Source organism: Microcebus murinus, chromosome 24 (genome assembly GCF_040939455.1).
Source record: "Microcebus murinus isolate Inina chromosome 24, M.murinus_Inina_mat1.0, whole genome shotgun sequence".
In the NCBI taxonomy this organism is placed as follows: Eukaryota; Metazoa; Chordata; class Mammalia; order Primates; family Cheirogaleidae; genus Microcebus; species Microcebus murinus.
Window position 1 is genome coordinate 1,155,715 of NC_134127.1, and position 14,985 is coordinate 1,170,699.

Consider the following 14,985-nt stretch of genomic DNA (forward strand, 5'->3'; position numbering starts at 1 on the left):
GGCGCTGAGAGGGGGCTGGGTTAGGGGCGTGTTCTGAGAGCCGGACCAAAAGGCGTGTGGTGTGGATGTGAGGGGGAGGAGGCCCGGCGGGGCGCTGGTGCCCCGACCCCTGCTGCAGGGGGGTGCCGGGAGCTTCGGGCGGAACCGGCAGAACGGGCGTGGGGAGGTGTGAGGCGCGGATTCAGCCCCTCGGGCCTGCGGGTGCCAGCGAGAGGCCCCAGGCGGAGACGCGGAGGAGGCCATGGGGTGCACACGCGTGCAGTTGAGGTGGGAGACACGGGGCTGGGGCTGGAGCCCAGGAGGAGCTCGCTCGGGAAGCGGAGACGCGAGCTCGAGTGAGCGCCTATCACCGGTGGAGTGGGGGCTGGCCTGGTGGCAGGGCAGGTGCAAAGTGCGACCCTGTGGGAAGAGGGGTAGGGCCCGTGCCTGGGCCAGAAGGGTGGGTGGAGAGGCCCTGAGCCCCTGGGAAGCTGCTCACGCAGGGAGGGCCTGGAGGCCCTTACACCTGGACGGCACAGACAGGCGGGAGCCAGGCGATGTGTTCAGGCTCCCCCCACCCCAGGGTGGTACAGGAGGTCCTGGGTGGGAGAAGCTGAAGGGTGACCAGGTGTCCTTTCTCCCCCCTGCCTGCTGCACCCTTGGACCCCAGACTGCAGGGCTGGGATGAGGAAGGCTCCATTGCCTCCTACCTGCAAGAAGCCGCACAAGGTTCCTGGCAAGAGGAGGCCCTGCCGGGCCCACACTCGCTCCAGAGGACAAGCCCGGCCACTCACGCGCTGGAGCCCAGCGGGTCCCTGCAGTTCTCAGAGGCCGGGAGCTCCCGGGCGGCACAGGTGAGGGCCTCGGGCGCTGCCCGCTCTTTCCCTGCATGGGGCGGGGGGGCAGGGTGGGCTCCTGTGCACGAGCCCCGAGCCAGATGCGTTTCCGGCTCTAACACCTGGCGGGGGCTTCCCTTTCCTGGGAGTCAGGATCCGAGGGCTGGGTCCACCTTTCCGGGAGGGGCTCGTGTGGCGGAGCTGCCACCTGTGCCCACAGCCACCGGCGGCTGGCCTCGATCCCAGGGGCAGCCGCTGCCAGAAGGTGGAGCAGCCTGCCCGGGCCGCGGCGTGAGGCGTCTGGTCTGGCCGGGCAGAGCCGCCGCGTTTGTTTCCTCGTTCCGCCAAGTCTCAGAAAGGCCCAGAGCTGAGAGGGCTGGGCGCTGGGTGACTCAGGCCCTTCCGGGGTCTGTGTGACCCTCAGTGCTCGGCATCTCGGTTCGTCTTTGGTAACCAAGGGCGACTGGAATGTCACTGCGGCTCGGCCAGCTCTGGACCCCTGTGGCTCTGGTGGCCTCTGGGTGGGGACACGGAGGGACAGGCGGTGACGGGGTGGTGGCAACACTGCACTGCCTGGCCTGACCCCAGCCTCGTCCAGCTCTCTGACTCCTTTGGTTTCAAACTTGTTCTGTTTCCTCCCTGAATCCCCGCCCGCCGCCCCGCCATCATGTTGAAGGAAACCCCAGACGTCTCGTTAACGGGCTTTGATTTGTGTTCTTACGAGACACGGTCGCTGTCCTGTGCGGATGTGTTTTTGACACGTCCTGTCCTGGGTTCCCTCCTCCCCTCCCCTCCGTTCCTTTCTCCCCCAACCTCAAGGACTCCAGGACTCGGGCTGCTCTAGGAGGGTCCGGGCTGGGCTGCTGGCTGGAAGGAGCCACTGGGAACCCGGCCGGGCTTTATTTCCCGCCGGGCGTGCGCTTGTCCCTGCGGCCCCGCCCAGCGCACTCTTCCCAGCAGCCCCCAGCACTGGGGGCTTCATCGGGCTTGTTCTCAGAATCCCTGGGGAGGGGAGGGAAGCCGCCGCCCTCCGAGGTCACACCACAGCCAGGGGGCGTGGGCAGCAGAGGCAGCAGGCAGGGCAGCCCGGGAAGTCGCAGGGGACGCTTCCAGATCCTGCCGTCCAACCCCTCGGTGACACGTGGGGAGACTGAGGCCCAGGGAGGCGGGGCTTCCTCCAGGGTTACACGGCGAGCTAGCGTCAGGGCCAGGGTGAGCCTGCACACGGAGGCTTGGCACGGAGCCCCCACGCCACGTGGCCTTGCCAGGGGTCATCTCACAGCCCCGGGGGCCACTGAGGGCCGGGGAAGGCGGTGGTTTGCGGAGCGCCCGTTTACCGGTGTTTTCCACCAACTGTCCGGCAGCAGTGATGGGGAGACGGAGAGATGCCCGCGACTTGGGGCTTGGGGTGGCCACAGCTGTCACAGTGAATACACAGTGGCTGTAGCCAGGCGACCCCTCCGGGGGCATCTGAGGTCAGACTCTTCCTGACTGAGCCCAAACCACGATGCTGTCCCGGGACCAGCCCTGTGCGCCTGCTGTGGGTTCCGCTCTTCCAGGGTGTTCTTGCTGCAGTGAGGCCGCAGCCCCGTGTGCTGATGAGAGTTCGCAGTCCCACAGTGTCGCCCGGGCAAGACGCTTTGCCTCTGGGACGGCGATAGAACCTACAAGGTTGGGACCGCGGCGACGTCCCGAGTCACCGTGTGAACGTGCTCACAGCAGCGCGCCGCCGCAAGCCTTTGCCGCCGTGGCTCAGCGGCTGGTCGTATAGACTGCGAGGTTTTCGCAGCTGTCTCAAGAAGGAGAACAGAGCACCGTGGTCCCTGATCTATGGATGGGGAAACCGAGGCACACAGCAGGGGCCACCTCCCCAAGCCCCCATAGGAGGCGGGTTGTGGGGTCGGTCCCAGAGGTTCTTTCTGCTGTGCGGGGCAGCCACGGCCCCACCTAGCGCAGGGCTCGCGCTCCGCGGCATAGAGAGCCTGGCTCGGGAAGAGCCCTTAGGGAGAGGCCCTAAGCAGACACGCCGGCCACACGGTCAAGTCGAGCGTGGCTGTGCCTGGAAAGGAAGGGACCCAGGCCTGCCGGCTGGCGGGGTTCATAGACGGGGCCCAGCTGCCCCCGCCCGTGCCGGGTGTCCGCCCTGCTCGCTGGGCTGGGCCTGCCAGTGTCTCGCCCTTGAGCCGTTTTTGAGCCGAGCCCTTCACTGTCTCCAGCGTTAGCTGGCCTGACCCCCTCGGTGCCAGGAGCAGCATTCTGGTCCCTGCGGTGGCCACCCGGGGAGACACACAAGTGGCCGCCACGTTCTCTGAAGGGCTTATCTTCTGGAGTCCCTGAGTGAGAGACTGTCCCAGCCGGGACTGCCTGTAGTTCCCACGGGGACAGGCAGGCAGGAAGGCGGGAGGCCGGGCCCCCTGCCAGTCTCGGGGTGGGGCGGGGCGTCCCTGGAGCAGTGACTGTGACGTGGGCACTGCCGGCGTCCTTCTAGCCCAGCTGGACAGCCCCGGCAGCTGGTTTGGGAGCTAAAATTATAGACGCCTGATGTCACGGTGGGGGGGGGCAGGGCACTGGGGCCGGGCTGCGCCATTCCGGAGAGGGCCCATTCGGTGTCCTGCCCAGAGCAAGACAGTGGGAGACCGGGAGAGCAAAGCAGAGAGAGAGAGAGGATGGGAGGCGTCCCCCGGGGCCCCGGGAGATGCGGAGGAGAATGAGGGGCTGGGCCCCCGCTGCGGCCAGGGCCCTGGCTCCAGTGCTCCCCGGAGGGCCGGGCTGGTGAGCGGCTGCGAGGATGTGGACCTTCCTCACGCAGCTGCTGGTCACCCTGGTGCTCCTGGGCTTCTTCCTGGTCAGCTGCCAGAACGTGATGCACATCGCCAGGGGCTCGCTGTGCTTCGTGCTGCAGCGCGCCCACCTCGAGCTGGACAGGGAGCTGGGGGAGGACGGGGGCCTGGGCGACGAGGAGGAGGCCGTCTCCAGCAGGGTGGTCCGGCGCCGCGTCCTCCTGAAGGTACCGCGGGCGGCCGCAGGCGGCCGCAGGCGGGGGGCCCAGGCCAGGCCGGCGGGCCCTGCTCCTGCCACCCGCTGGCTTCGGGACCCGGGCAGGGCACATTCCGGGTGGCGCTGTCTGTGGAAGGGCCTTCTGAGCGCTGAAGTGCTGTAAGAACACGAAACCGGCCTCCTTCTCCTCTCAGGAGCAACTGCCAAGCTTGTAGCGTGGCCGCGTCTCGCTGCCCCCGGGGCTCTGGCAGGGACCCAGCGCAGGGAGTCCCGGGCCCGCGGCCCCCTGGCCTGGCCACTCACGCTCCCCGAGCCCTGGCCACCGTGCTACCCGAGGAGTTGCAGCTCCCGCGCGCGGACCGCCGTGCTCCCTCCTCCGGCTCTGGGCCTTTCCCGCGACGCCTGCGCTGCCCTCTCAGTGCTCGTCCTTCCTCTCTTTCCAGGGGAACGAGCTCCAGAATATTCCAGGGGAGCAGGTGACAGAGGAGCAGTTCACGGATGAGCAGGGCAACTTCGTCACCAAGAAGGTGGGTGATGGTCACACCTTCTCGGGGCTGGCCAGAGGCGGGTGGGCCGGAAGCCAAAGGGCGGCAGAACTGAGTGAGCCCCAGCTTCCCTCTGGCACCCCGACAGCGGGGTGGGGGCTTGTTGCCGGCACTGCTCGGCAGGGCGGCTCGGGGACTTCTGCTCGCCTGCCGCCCAGACACGGTGTCCTGGCCTGTCTGCCCGAGTCACCTGCACAGCGCCCGCTGCTCTGACCCAGGAGGACCAGCCCCCGGGAGCGTCCCAAACGCAGTTGCATGGAGCCTGTCCCTGCACGCGGCATTGAGAGGGCCGTGTGGCTGTCCCTGCACAGGGTGTTGAGAGGGCCGTGTGACCGTCCCTGCACAGGGTGTTGAGAGGGCCGTGTGACTGTCCCTGCACAGGGTGTTGAGAGGGCCGTGTGGCTGTCCCTGCACAGGGTGTTGAGAGGGCCGTGTGGCTGTCCCCTGCACAGGGTGTTGAGAGGGCCGTGTGGCTGTCCCTGCACAGGGTGTTGAGAGGGCCGTGTGACCGTCCCCTGCACAGGGTGTTGAGAGGGCCGTGTGACTGTCCCTGCACAGGGTGTTGAGAGGGCCGTGTGGCTGTCCCTGCACAGGGTGTTGAGAGGGCCGTGTGGCTGTCCCTGCACAGGGTGTTGAGAGGGCCGTGTGGCTGTCCCTGCACAGCGTGTTGAGAGGGCCGTGTGACTGTTCCCTGCACAGGGTGTTGAGAGGGCCGTGTGGCTGTCCCCTGCACAGGGTGTTGAGAGGGCCGTGTGGCTGTCCCTGCACAGGGTGTTGAGAGGGCCGTGTGACTGTCCCCTGCACAGGGTGTTGAGAGGGCCGTGTGGCTGTCCCTGCACAGGGTGTTGAGAGGGCCGTGTGACTGTCCCCTGCACAGGGTGTTGAGAGGGCCGTGTGGCTGTCCCCTGCACAGGGTGTTGAGAGGGCAGTGTGGCTGTCCCTGCACAGGGTGTTGAGAGGGCAGTGTGGCTGTCCCCTGCACAGGGTGTTGAGAGGGCCGTGTGACTGTCCCCTGCACAGGGTGTTGAGAGGGCCGTGTGGCTGTCCCCTGCACAGGGTGTTGAGAGGGCCGTGTGGCTGTCCCTGCACAGGGTGTTGAGAGGGCCGTGTGACTGTCCCCTGCACAGGGTGTTGAGAGGGCCGTGTGGCTGTCCCTGCACAGGGTGTTGAGAGGGCCGTGTGACTGTCCCCTGCACAGGGTGTTGAGAGGGCCGTGTAGCTGTCCCTGCACAGGGTGTTGAGAGGGCCGTGTGACTGTCCCTGCACAGGGTGTTGAGAGGGCCGTGTGGCTGTCCCTGCACAGGGCGTTGAGAGGGCCGTGTGACTGTCCCCTGCACAGGGTGTTGAGAGGGACGTGTGGCTGTCCCCTGCACAGGGTGTTGAGAGGGCCGTGTGACTGTCCCCTGCACAGAGTGTTGAGAGGGCCGTGTGACTGTCCCCTGCACGCGGTGTTGAGAGGGCCGTGTGGCTGTCCCTGCACAGGGTGTTGAGAGGGCCGTGTGACTGTCCCCTGTACAGAGTGTTGAGAGGGCCGTGTGACCGTCCCCTGCACGCGGCGTTGAGAGGGCCGTGTGACTGTCCCTGCACAGGGTGTTGAGAGGGCCGTGTGGCTGTCCCTTGCACAGGGTGTTGAGAGGGCCGTGTGGCTGTCCCTGCACAGGGTGTTGAGAGGGCCGTGTGGCTGTCCCTGCACAGGGCGTTGAGAGGGCCGTGTGGCTGTCCCTTGCACAGGGTGTTGAGAGGGCCGTGTGGCTGTCCCTGCACAGGGTGTTGAGAGGGCCGTGTGGCTGTCCCTGCACAGGGTGTTGAGAGGGCCGTGTGACTGTCCCCTGCACAGAGTGTTGAGAGGGCCGTGTGACTGTCCCCTGCACGCGGTGTTGAGAGGGCCGTGTGGCTGTCCCTGCACAGAGTGTTGAGAGGGCCGTGTGACTGTCCCCTGCACAGGGTGTTGAGAGGGCCGTGTGGCTGTCCCCTGCACAGGGTGTTGAGAGGGCCGTGTGGCTGTCCCTGCACAGGGTGTTGAGAGGGCCGTGTGGCTGTCCCCTGCACAGGGTGTTGAGAGGGCCGTGTGACTGTCCCTGCACAGGGTGTTGAGAGGGCCGTGTGACTGTCCCTGCACAGGGTGTTGAGAGGGCCGTGTGACTGTCCCTGCACAGGGTGTTGAGAGGGCCGTGTGACTGTCCCCTGCACAGGGTGTTGAGAGGGCCGTGTGACTGTCCCCTGCACAGGGCGTTGAGAGGGCCGTGTGACTGTCCCCTGCACAGGGTGTTGAGAGGGCCGTGTGACTGTCCCCTGCACAGGGTGTTGAGAGGGCCGTGTGGCTGTCCATGCACAGGGTGTTGAGAGAGCCATGTGGCTGTCCCTGCACAGGGTGTTGAGAGGGCCGTGTGACTGTCCCCTGTACAGAGTGTTGAGAGGGCCGTGTGACCGTCCCCTGCACGCGGCGTTGAGAGGGCCGTGTGGCTGTCCCCTGCACGCGGCGTTGAGAGGGCGGTGTGGCTGTCCCCGGCCCACCAGGAGCCTCCCCCAACAGAGAGTGTGCAGGGACTCACTGTCGCGCTGATGCAGGCTCCAGGCACCGCGCCAGCCTCGGGCAGCGTGGCGAGGGAGCAGGGAGGGTCTCACGTGCGGCAGGGTGCCGCTCACGCCCCACGGCAAGACCCCGCGTGCATCCCTCCCCCTGCGCCGCGTGCGGCGGGGACTGTCTCTCTCTCTCCAAGCGCTGGGCAGGTAGAGAGGAAAGGGCTCCTCGAATATTTGGATGAGAGCAGAATCCAGTTTCCGTAGGTGACAGAAACTGCCCCCTGCCCCCAAGCCGGTGGGAGTAGAACGGGGGCAACGGCACAAACTGCGAGCGCCCCCGGGGAAGAAGGAAGCGCGGTGGGCCCGAGGTGCAGCCACGCCTGGGCCCCCAAGCGAAACCCGCCGCAAGCCCCAGCCCCTCTGAGGTTTCGCCATAGGGCACAGCGGCGGGGAAGGTCGGCCCCGTTCTCGTTCTCAGCCTCCCCCGGGCCCCCTGCCCGGGACTGGCTGTCCTCGAGCTCTGTCATGATGGTTTGAGCAGCCCCGCCCCCTCGCTCTTTTCCAGATCACCCGCAAGGTCGTCCGACAGATAGACCCCTCCGATGCCGACGACACCCTGGAGCACGAGGAGGTGATTGTGCAGGCCCCCCCGGAGGACCCCCGTGAGCTGGAGGCCGATATCCATTACTTTATGAAACATGCCAAGGTACCGCGGGGCCGTGCTCTCCGAGCTGCCCCAGCGCCGCCTCTGCTGCCGGGCTCTGCCCGGTGCCCCCGCCCCTCACCTCTTGTTCAGGCTCTCCCTTGAGCCTCCCTCCTACCTGGCGGCGGGCAGTCTCCCGCCTCCTCCCCGCGGTCTTTGCCTGCATCCCGCCGCCCGTCCGTGCGACCGTCCTGCCTTCTGTCTCCGCTGCGTCTCCAGGTGGCGCTGAGAGGGAGCGGCCTGCAGCCGGACCTCACAGAGGGCAGGAAGGGGGCTCAGATAGTGAAGCGGGCCAGCCTGAAAAGGGGGAAGCAGTGACCCCAAGCCTCTCTCCTTGGAGTAGCCCCCCGGGAGGTAACGCCGCCCTCCCCGCCCTTCCTGCATGGCCTGGTCCCCGGGAGAGCGGCCGCCCGCTGCCCGCTGCCTCGGCTGGCCCCCTGCAGCCTGCTGTGTGGTCTGGAGGCTCGGGCTGTCGCTTCCCGGCCTACTAACTGCGCCCCTGAGCCCCGACTTCCTCCTTGGGAAGGCAGCGCCAGTGACGGACGTCCCGTTCTCGGGGAGCGCACAAACGCAGTTTTGAGAAGATGATTTTGGATGCGTAATCGCACCCTGTAAATTGCCCGGGGATGGTGCCTTGGAAACCAGGCGGTGGGGATCTGCAGGAGGGCGTGTGGGCAGGGCCTTGGAGAGGATGGAAGAGTCTGTCTAGACAGTGGCAGTCCCACGTCTGTGCCCAGGAAAAGCTCCAAGACTCAGAGCTGGACCGGCTCTCGAACCCTACCGCGGCCCAGACCAGCCCCGGCCTTAGATCCCCTTGTGAGACGCATTGCTCCCCGGCTTTCTAGGAAAGGACTAAGTTACTGGCCCCGGGGGTGGACGGCATCGTCCCTGCAAGTCGAGGGCCGTGGGTGTTGGGGCCCGGGCCCCGGTGCATGTCGAGCGTGAGCATGGGCCCGTGTGGCCAGGTGCGGGGCGTGCCGTGCTGCGCCTCCAGGGAGGGCTGTGAGGGCGCAGTGGGGGACGGCGCCCAGCAGGCCCGCGCAGGGCTGGGGCTCTGGCGGCCAGCTCTGACCCTGTCCCCCCTGAGGGGTCCTGTACTGAGCTGCCCCGAGGCCCTGTATTGCCCCGCTCGGGGCAGCTCAGTACAGGGTGCGTCGGGGCGGGAGTGAGCGGGAGCCAGGAGGCCTCGTGGCCCGGCCGGTGCTACCCAGGCTGCCGCTGGTCAGACCCCAGGCCCGCCCTGGCGCCACCGAGAGCAGCCCCTGGCTTTGCACGCTCGGCAGAAAGCAGGGCCTCTGCCTCCGAGCCACCGAGGTGCTGACTCTGCGCTTCCTGATATATCTCAGCACTTGGGCAAAAAGAGGACTGGCGGATCCAGTTACAGGATAAAATTAGACCTGACTCCTCAGCAGCTTAAGGAGGTCACCGCGTTAACCCTGGCACTGCCAAGCGGTCCGCCGGGCTGCTGGTTTCGACGGTCCTAGAAATAATCGCAAGACGCAGAGAGGGATTTCAAAGGGCAGAGAGGGGAGAGAAAAGGGACACTGTCCTGCCCTGTTTTCTTACGGCCGCAGCCGAAGCTTTGCTTGGGAGCGTGTTGAGCTGGGTTTCTGCTGACGTCCCGGGACGGGAGGGGGCACCCCACAAGGCCAGCTGTGGGGGAAGGAGGGAACGTGGGATCTTGTTGGCATGCTGTAGGTGATCTGCAGAGTGGCTGAAGCCCCCGCAGGTGACTGGCGACCAGGCCACGGCGCTGGGCCGTCTGCCAGTGAAGGGCAGGGGGAGCATGTGGTTGGGAGGGAGCGGCAAGGGCGGGTGAGCACTGTCCCCTCCCGGCCAGGGGCAGAGGCTGCAGAGGCGGGTGAGGGCTGCAGCCTCTCGGGGCCCGTTTACCCCACCCCCTCGCAATCATGTGTAGTGGATCCTCGTTGCTAAACTTCATTTGTGACCCCAAAGCCAGCAATCACCAGGCTCCCGCCGTCCTTCACAGACACAAACAGGCCCAGCGTGCACATGCCGGGCTGGGTTTGCACAAGGTGGTGACAGTCTGCCTCCTAGCGCCAGCTCTGAGACTGTAAGTAGGTGTTGTGTGGTCTGTTTAGGGTGAAACTTTCTGCATTTCTGTGCTCCCAGTTGGCGTCTTGTTGGTTGTGTAAAGTGGCCGCGAGGGGGGCTGCGGTGCTGTCGCGAGTTGCTGAGGCAGGAAGGCTGCGCCTTGGGCGGGCATAGGCGTGTGAGGCCGGCTTGGTTCAGGGACGCGTTGTGTCCGCGGTGGAGAGGTTGGCGTTAATGAATCAAGCAGATATATTAAATAATGTGTCTTCGACACACTGACTGGCCACACTAGAAAAAAACTTTCCCTGGGGCCATGGTGTTTTCTTAAAACAAAACGATCCTTTCTGATTAGTTTTTTTTTAGTGTCTGCGTGTGAGTCATATACGACACAATTCACGTTTTTAGGATTAAGCTATCAATGTTAATGGTAAGAATAAGAACATCATCAACAAGTAAGATTTTCATGAGCCAGCTGCAGGGTTTCACTTCACAAGGCCCCAGACTCAAAAGCAGCGTGAGTTAAATACAACTCGCACGGCAGTTAAGTGTGTCAAACGGGGACACACATAAAGCAAAGTTATGTATTCATCGGTTGATAAAAAACACTGTGACCAGAGGCTCAAAGGAGTCTGAGGAGCAGCTGCTGCACATTCACTAATACAGTGTTCACGGTGACGTTCTAGAACATAACCTCAAATAATGAGACTGGACTGTGTGTTCCGAGAGTGAGAGTGAGGCTAGGGAGTCTAGATTCAAGGCCTGCCTCCTCCTGTTTCCAGGTTGGGTGACCTCACCCAAGTCATTTAACTGCCCTTAGCTTCCGCCTCCTCCAAGAAAGATGCAAACAGTCCCTCCCGGATGCGTGTTACACTTCAATAAAGTGTAAAAAGAATAATGGCCAGCCGGGCGCGGTGGCTCACACCTGTGATCCCAGCACTCTGGGAGGCCGAGGCGAGAGGATCGCTTGAGGTCAGGAGCTCGAGGCCAGCCTGAGCAAGAGCGAGACCCCCGCCTCTACTAAAAACAGAAAAAATTTTAGTAGCAGGGCGTGGTGGCGCACGCCTGCAGTCCCAGCTACTCGGGAGGCTGAGGCAGGAGGATCCCCTGAGCCCAGAGTCTGAGGTTTCTGTGAGCTGGGCTGACGCCGCGGCACTCTGGCTGGGGTGGCAGAGCAAGGCTGTGTCTCCAAAAAGGAAGAGCGCGGTACCTGGGAGAGCTGCCGTGGACAGCGAATGGGAGCGTGCGTCCTGCGCCTCACGGGCACTCGCAGGGCTCCTTCGTGACGTGGCCGGGCAGCCGGCCGTGTTCCCTCCCCCGCCCCATGTTCCCCCTTCTGGGACGGCCCTGGTGACGGCCCTGTGGATGGTGAAGTCCGGCCAGGCCGTCTCTCAAAGGGCCGTCTGCATCCCTGCCTGGCAGTCTCGTGAGGACGTCCCGTGGAAACACAGACTGCCGGGCCCTGCCCAGACCTGGGATTCTGCCGCAGACTCGGCGCCCAGTGCTGCTCCTGCGCAGGGTGGCGGCCCGCCTCGCTCTGGGCTCCAGCAGTGGTGGGGCTCCGCTGGAGACTTCCCGTCTAAGACGCGGCCTGGCCCGAGGGAACGAGGGTCTAGTCTGTTTGGGGACGTGGAACCTCCCGCCCGGGCGGCCCGGCCTCCCGCTCTGCAGATCCCAGGGTCACCCCAGGGTCACGGCAGCATGGGGAAGGGCGTCGGGCCGAGCCTGGAAAGCTGCTGCGTGTTGGGGCGCACGGCAGCGGGCGGTGGGCTCTGCCTTGTGCCCAGGCTGTGGGCGCGAGTGCGAGTGTCGTTGCGGCTAGGGGCAGGCGTGGCGAGGCGGGCGGGAGGGCGGGGGGCAGGCCACCCCGCGGCCCCTGCACCACGCCCAGCCTGGGCAGGCCCTCCGGGACGCTCTGGCCAGCTGCGAGTTGAAACGCTGCTGCTCGTCCTGCTTTCCTTTGTAAGGGGGGCCGTCCCTGCAACACCGCGGCCAGACTTGCGCTCACCCTGTCCCTGCAGCACCGCGGCCAGACTTGCGCTCACCCTGTCCCTGCAGCACCGCGGCCAGACTTGCGCTCACCCTGTCCCTGCAGCACCGCGGCCAGACTTGCGCTCACCCTGTCCCTGCGGCACCGCGGCCACAAGACTTGCGCTCACCCTGACGACGGGCGGTTTGAGTCCGTTTCCAAACGAGCCCGTCGTGTCCGCGGGAGGGGCGGAGATGCCAGGTGCTGCTCTGCGTGGGGCTGAGTCGACCCCTGTCCCCAGCCTCCCTGCAGGCATCGGAGCTGGGGGGGGGAGAGCCGGAGCGCCGGCAGGGTGGGAACAGGCGTGACAGTGGAGAGAGAGGAACCGAGCAGGGCAACCCGGCCAGCCCGGCCACCAAGAGTTCCTGAGCGTTTAAAGGCTGAGCCCTTTCTCAGAGGGGGCCCAGGGAAGAGCCACCACGAAGCACAGGAGTCCCCAGGGAGCCTGCCTGCCCCACGACACTCCCTCGGGTCTCAGTGTCCCCAGACGTGACGGAGCTGTCCCTCCAGGGTGATCGCTAGGGTTTGAGCTTTCTCTTCCGCTCCGTGCCCGGGCAGCAGAGCAGGTGGGAGACGGTGGCCTGTCCGTGCGAGGCTCAAGGTCCCAGAGTGGCCCTTTTAATCGAGGAGTGCTTGGCTCGGGCTGGGCACCGGGGGGAGCACCCGGAGGCTGTGCATGGCTCGGAGCGTGTACGGTCCAGCCCCGGAAAGATGCAGGCGTGACAGGGACAGACACGGGGAGACAGTAGCACTTCCGAGAGCCCAGGAATGAATCGTTCCCGTTCACGTGCCGTGCCCTGTCCTACACACTCTGTGTGTTTAGTTCGGTTAAACATCACAACTAGCAATGAGGCGTGTGCTATTTTTGCCCTCCCCTCGCAGCAGAGAAAACTGAGTCACGGAACGGGTAAGTTCCTTGGCCAAGGTCAGGTGGCACAGGGTTTGACCCAGGCCCTCGGGCTCCAGAGTTCGTGTCACACCCCCCCCCCGACTCTGCTGTCTTTAAACAAAAGGCAGTGGTGGGAAAGGGGAGCTCCCAGGGTGCAGCGGGGTGTCCAGGGTGGCGGTGGGACGTCACACACAGCAGAGTGGAAGGCGGCCCTGACAGAGGGCAGGGCTTGAAGGAGACAGCCATGAGGAGGGACGGCCTCCCTGTCGGGATGGCTCGTCCCGCTGGTAACAGCTTCAGTTCCTGGTCCTACAGCTTACAGCAGCCCTGGCTAGGAGCCCGGCACCCTCCTGTCCCCGGAGAGCCCCTGGAAAGCTGCGTCCTCCTGGGTCACGACCTCTGCCACCCCTCCCCAGGCCTGTCCCTGGAGGACCCAAGAGGGCTTCACCTCTGGGGACAGCCCTGCCTCCAAACGAGCTCCTGTGCCCCCCCCCCGCCACTTCCCACCCAACCCAGGAGGCCATCAGCACCTCCTTGCTGAAGCAGCTCCTGCCCCATCACCCGAGGCCCCTGCAGACAGAACTTGAGGGGCTGGTCTTGTAAGCGGGGGGGTTTCAGCCCAGCTGGAGGCAGGAGAGTGTCCCGCTGTGGGTTGCAGCTGCAGAAGGTGGACGTGCTCCTTGGGCAGAGCCGAGTGGGGAGCGCAGCCGCTGTCCACCCCCGCCGCGGCAGAGGCCGTCCATCCGTCCATCCGTCTGTCCGTAGGGCATGGGGAGGGGAGCCAGAGGCGCCTGACAGGAGGAGCCGGGGACCAGAACCGAGGGGCGCTGTCACCCCTGGAGGGTCCAGGGCTGGCGCACAGCAGAGCTCAGAGCACGCTGGCAGGACCGAGCTGAGGAAGCGAGGGGCGCCGCTGCCTCGCCAAGCCCTTCCTCGGCCCGGCCCTGCTCCTGAGATGGCCCTTCCTTAGGGCAGGGACAGGCACTAGGGATTTCTGCCCGGGCCGCCACGCGGGCAGGGGAGCTGGGGGAGGGGGGCCTGCAGGTGCCACAAGCCGCAGCGCCTGGCCCGCCGGGGAGACTGCTTTTCCTGCACCATCTCCCTCTGCCGCCAGCTCCAACCCTGCGTCTGGGGTTCTGCCGGGAGTCGCCCGGCGCGTTCTGAGTGCTCTTGTCTCCTGTGTCCCTCAGGGCCACACCTCGACACCCAAGCCCTGACTGCGCCACTCCGCCATGCACACCAGGAGAGCGGCCCCAGGTGACGGAAGCAGCACACCTGTCCCTCTAGGCTGCCGGCATGACCTCCGTGAGGGACTTCCTTCGGTCCCCGTCCGCATGAGCGACTGACTGTACACGCATGACCTACAGGCTTCAATCCCGCCTCTAGTGACAACAGGGGACGCAGGACGGGCGCGGCGAGGAGGGGAGAGAGAGAGAGAAGCCAGCGGGAGCGCGTGGGGCACAAAAGCGAATAAGGGCTTTTCTATGGCTGGGGATGGTTTTTGTTTTTCGGGTTTTTTTTTTTTTAATTGTTTTGATTTTGACTTCGTACAGGGTACCGTTTTTTCAACTTCATCTGTCAGGAATCTGTGTGGGCTTCCTGGGGGGGGGAAGAAAAGAGAACTAGGCATGAAATCAGTTGTCCACGCCTCAGTCCCCTGTCCCCACCCGCCAGCCTCCCGTCCCGCGTGGCCGTTCCGTGTGACAGCCCCTCCACTCCCCGGTGGACGCCGCTCCCAGCACACCCCGCGTGACATTCGGGACACGCTCGCACGCACCTCTCCCCTCCCTCTGCTCGGCACACACGGATTTTTGCCGTGACATCGAAGCTGTGTAGAATCTCCTATGGATAAACCGGAAATTTTTTTTTTTTTTTATGTTGTGTCTCTGCCAATTTCAGCATTCATCATCTTCCAGTGGAAAACCATTATTACCTTTAGGGTGCATTCGGGGTTCCTCGTGCACTGGGGCGAGGACCCCAGGCTTGCTTTAGGGCTAGAGGGGGCCAGTGCCTCACCCGAGGGGTCTCCTTGCTCAGGCGGGCGCTGGCGGCGGCCGTCCGGGGACGCACCAGCATGTTCAGTAGAGACGGCGAGGTTTCCTCCATCCCCGAGCATATATCATAGTCCGTGTTCACAGTGTAACCTGTGCAGTATCAGCCTTGTGTATACGAGAAACAATAAATACTATGCAAACCAATAGACACACTTCAGTATGTGCAGAGCACTAGCAGCCCGGCTCCTGGCACTCCCCCGCTGCCGAGAAGGAGCCGGGGCCTTTCCGTGCAGCAGGAAGGAAGGGAGCAGGGCGAGTGCGCAGCGTCAGGACCGCCCGAGTCCCCCAGAGCCAACTTGGTGCTCTAAGTCCAGGCAGCCCGCAGGCTGGGGGTCTTGGTGCCCGCACAGGGTCTAGGCTGCACAGCCTGGGCGCCTG

At 65.1% G+C, this 14,985-nt stretch overlaps 1 protein-coding gene across 10 annotated transcripts in view; it reads left to right on the top strand.

Annotated features, from left to right (window-relative positions):
• Nucleotides 1-14,751, top strand: part of ANK1 (ankyrin 1) — a 215,596-nt gene extending 200,845 nt beyond the window's left edge. For 5 of the 10 annotated variants that reach the window (XM_075997373.1, XM_075997380.1, XM_075997374.1 and 2 more), the window contains 5 exons: nt 650-833; nt 4,256-4,339; nt 7,446-7,586; nt 7,803-7,937; nt 13,744-14,751. In XM_075997373.1, the coding sequence (XP_075853488.1) occupies nt 650-833; nt 4,256-4,339; nt 7,446-7,586; nt 7,803-7,901 (508 nt within the window). In that variant the 3' untranslated portion in view covers nt 7,902-7,937; nt 13,744-14,751. Of the gene's footprint in view, nt 1-649; nt 834-3,353; nt 3,823-4,255; nt 4,340-7,445; nt 7,587-7,802; nt 7,938-13,743 lie in introns of those variants that run through there. The other 5 variants (XM_075997376.1, XM_020282821.2, XM_075997381.1 and 2 more) reach the window with 5 other exon arrangements.
• The last annotated feature ends 234 nt before the right edge of the window (nt 14,752-14,985 follow it).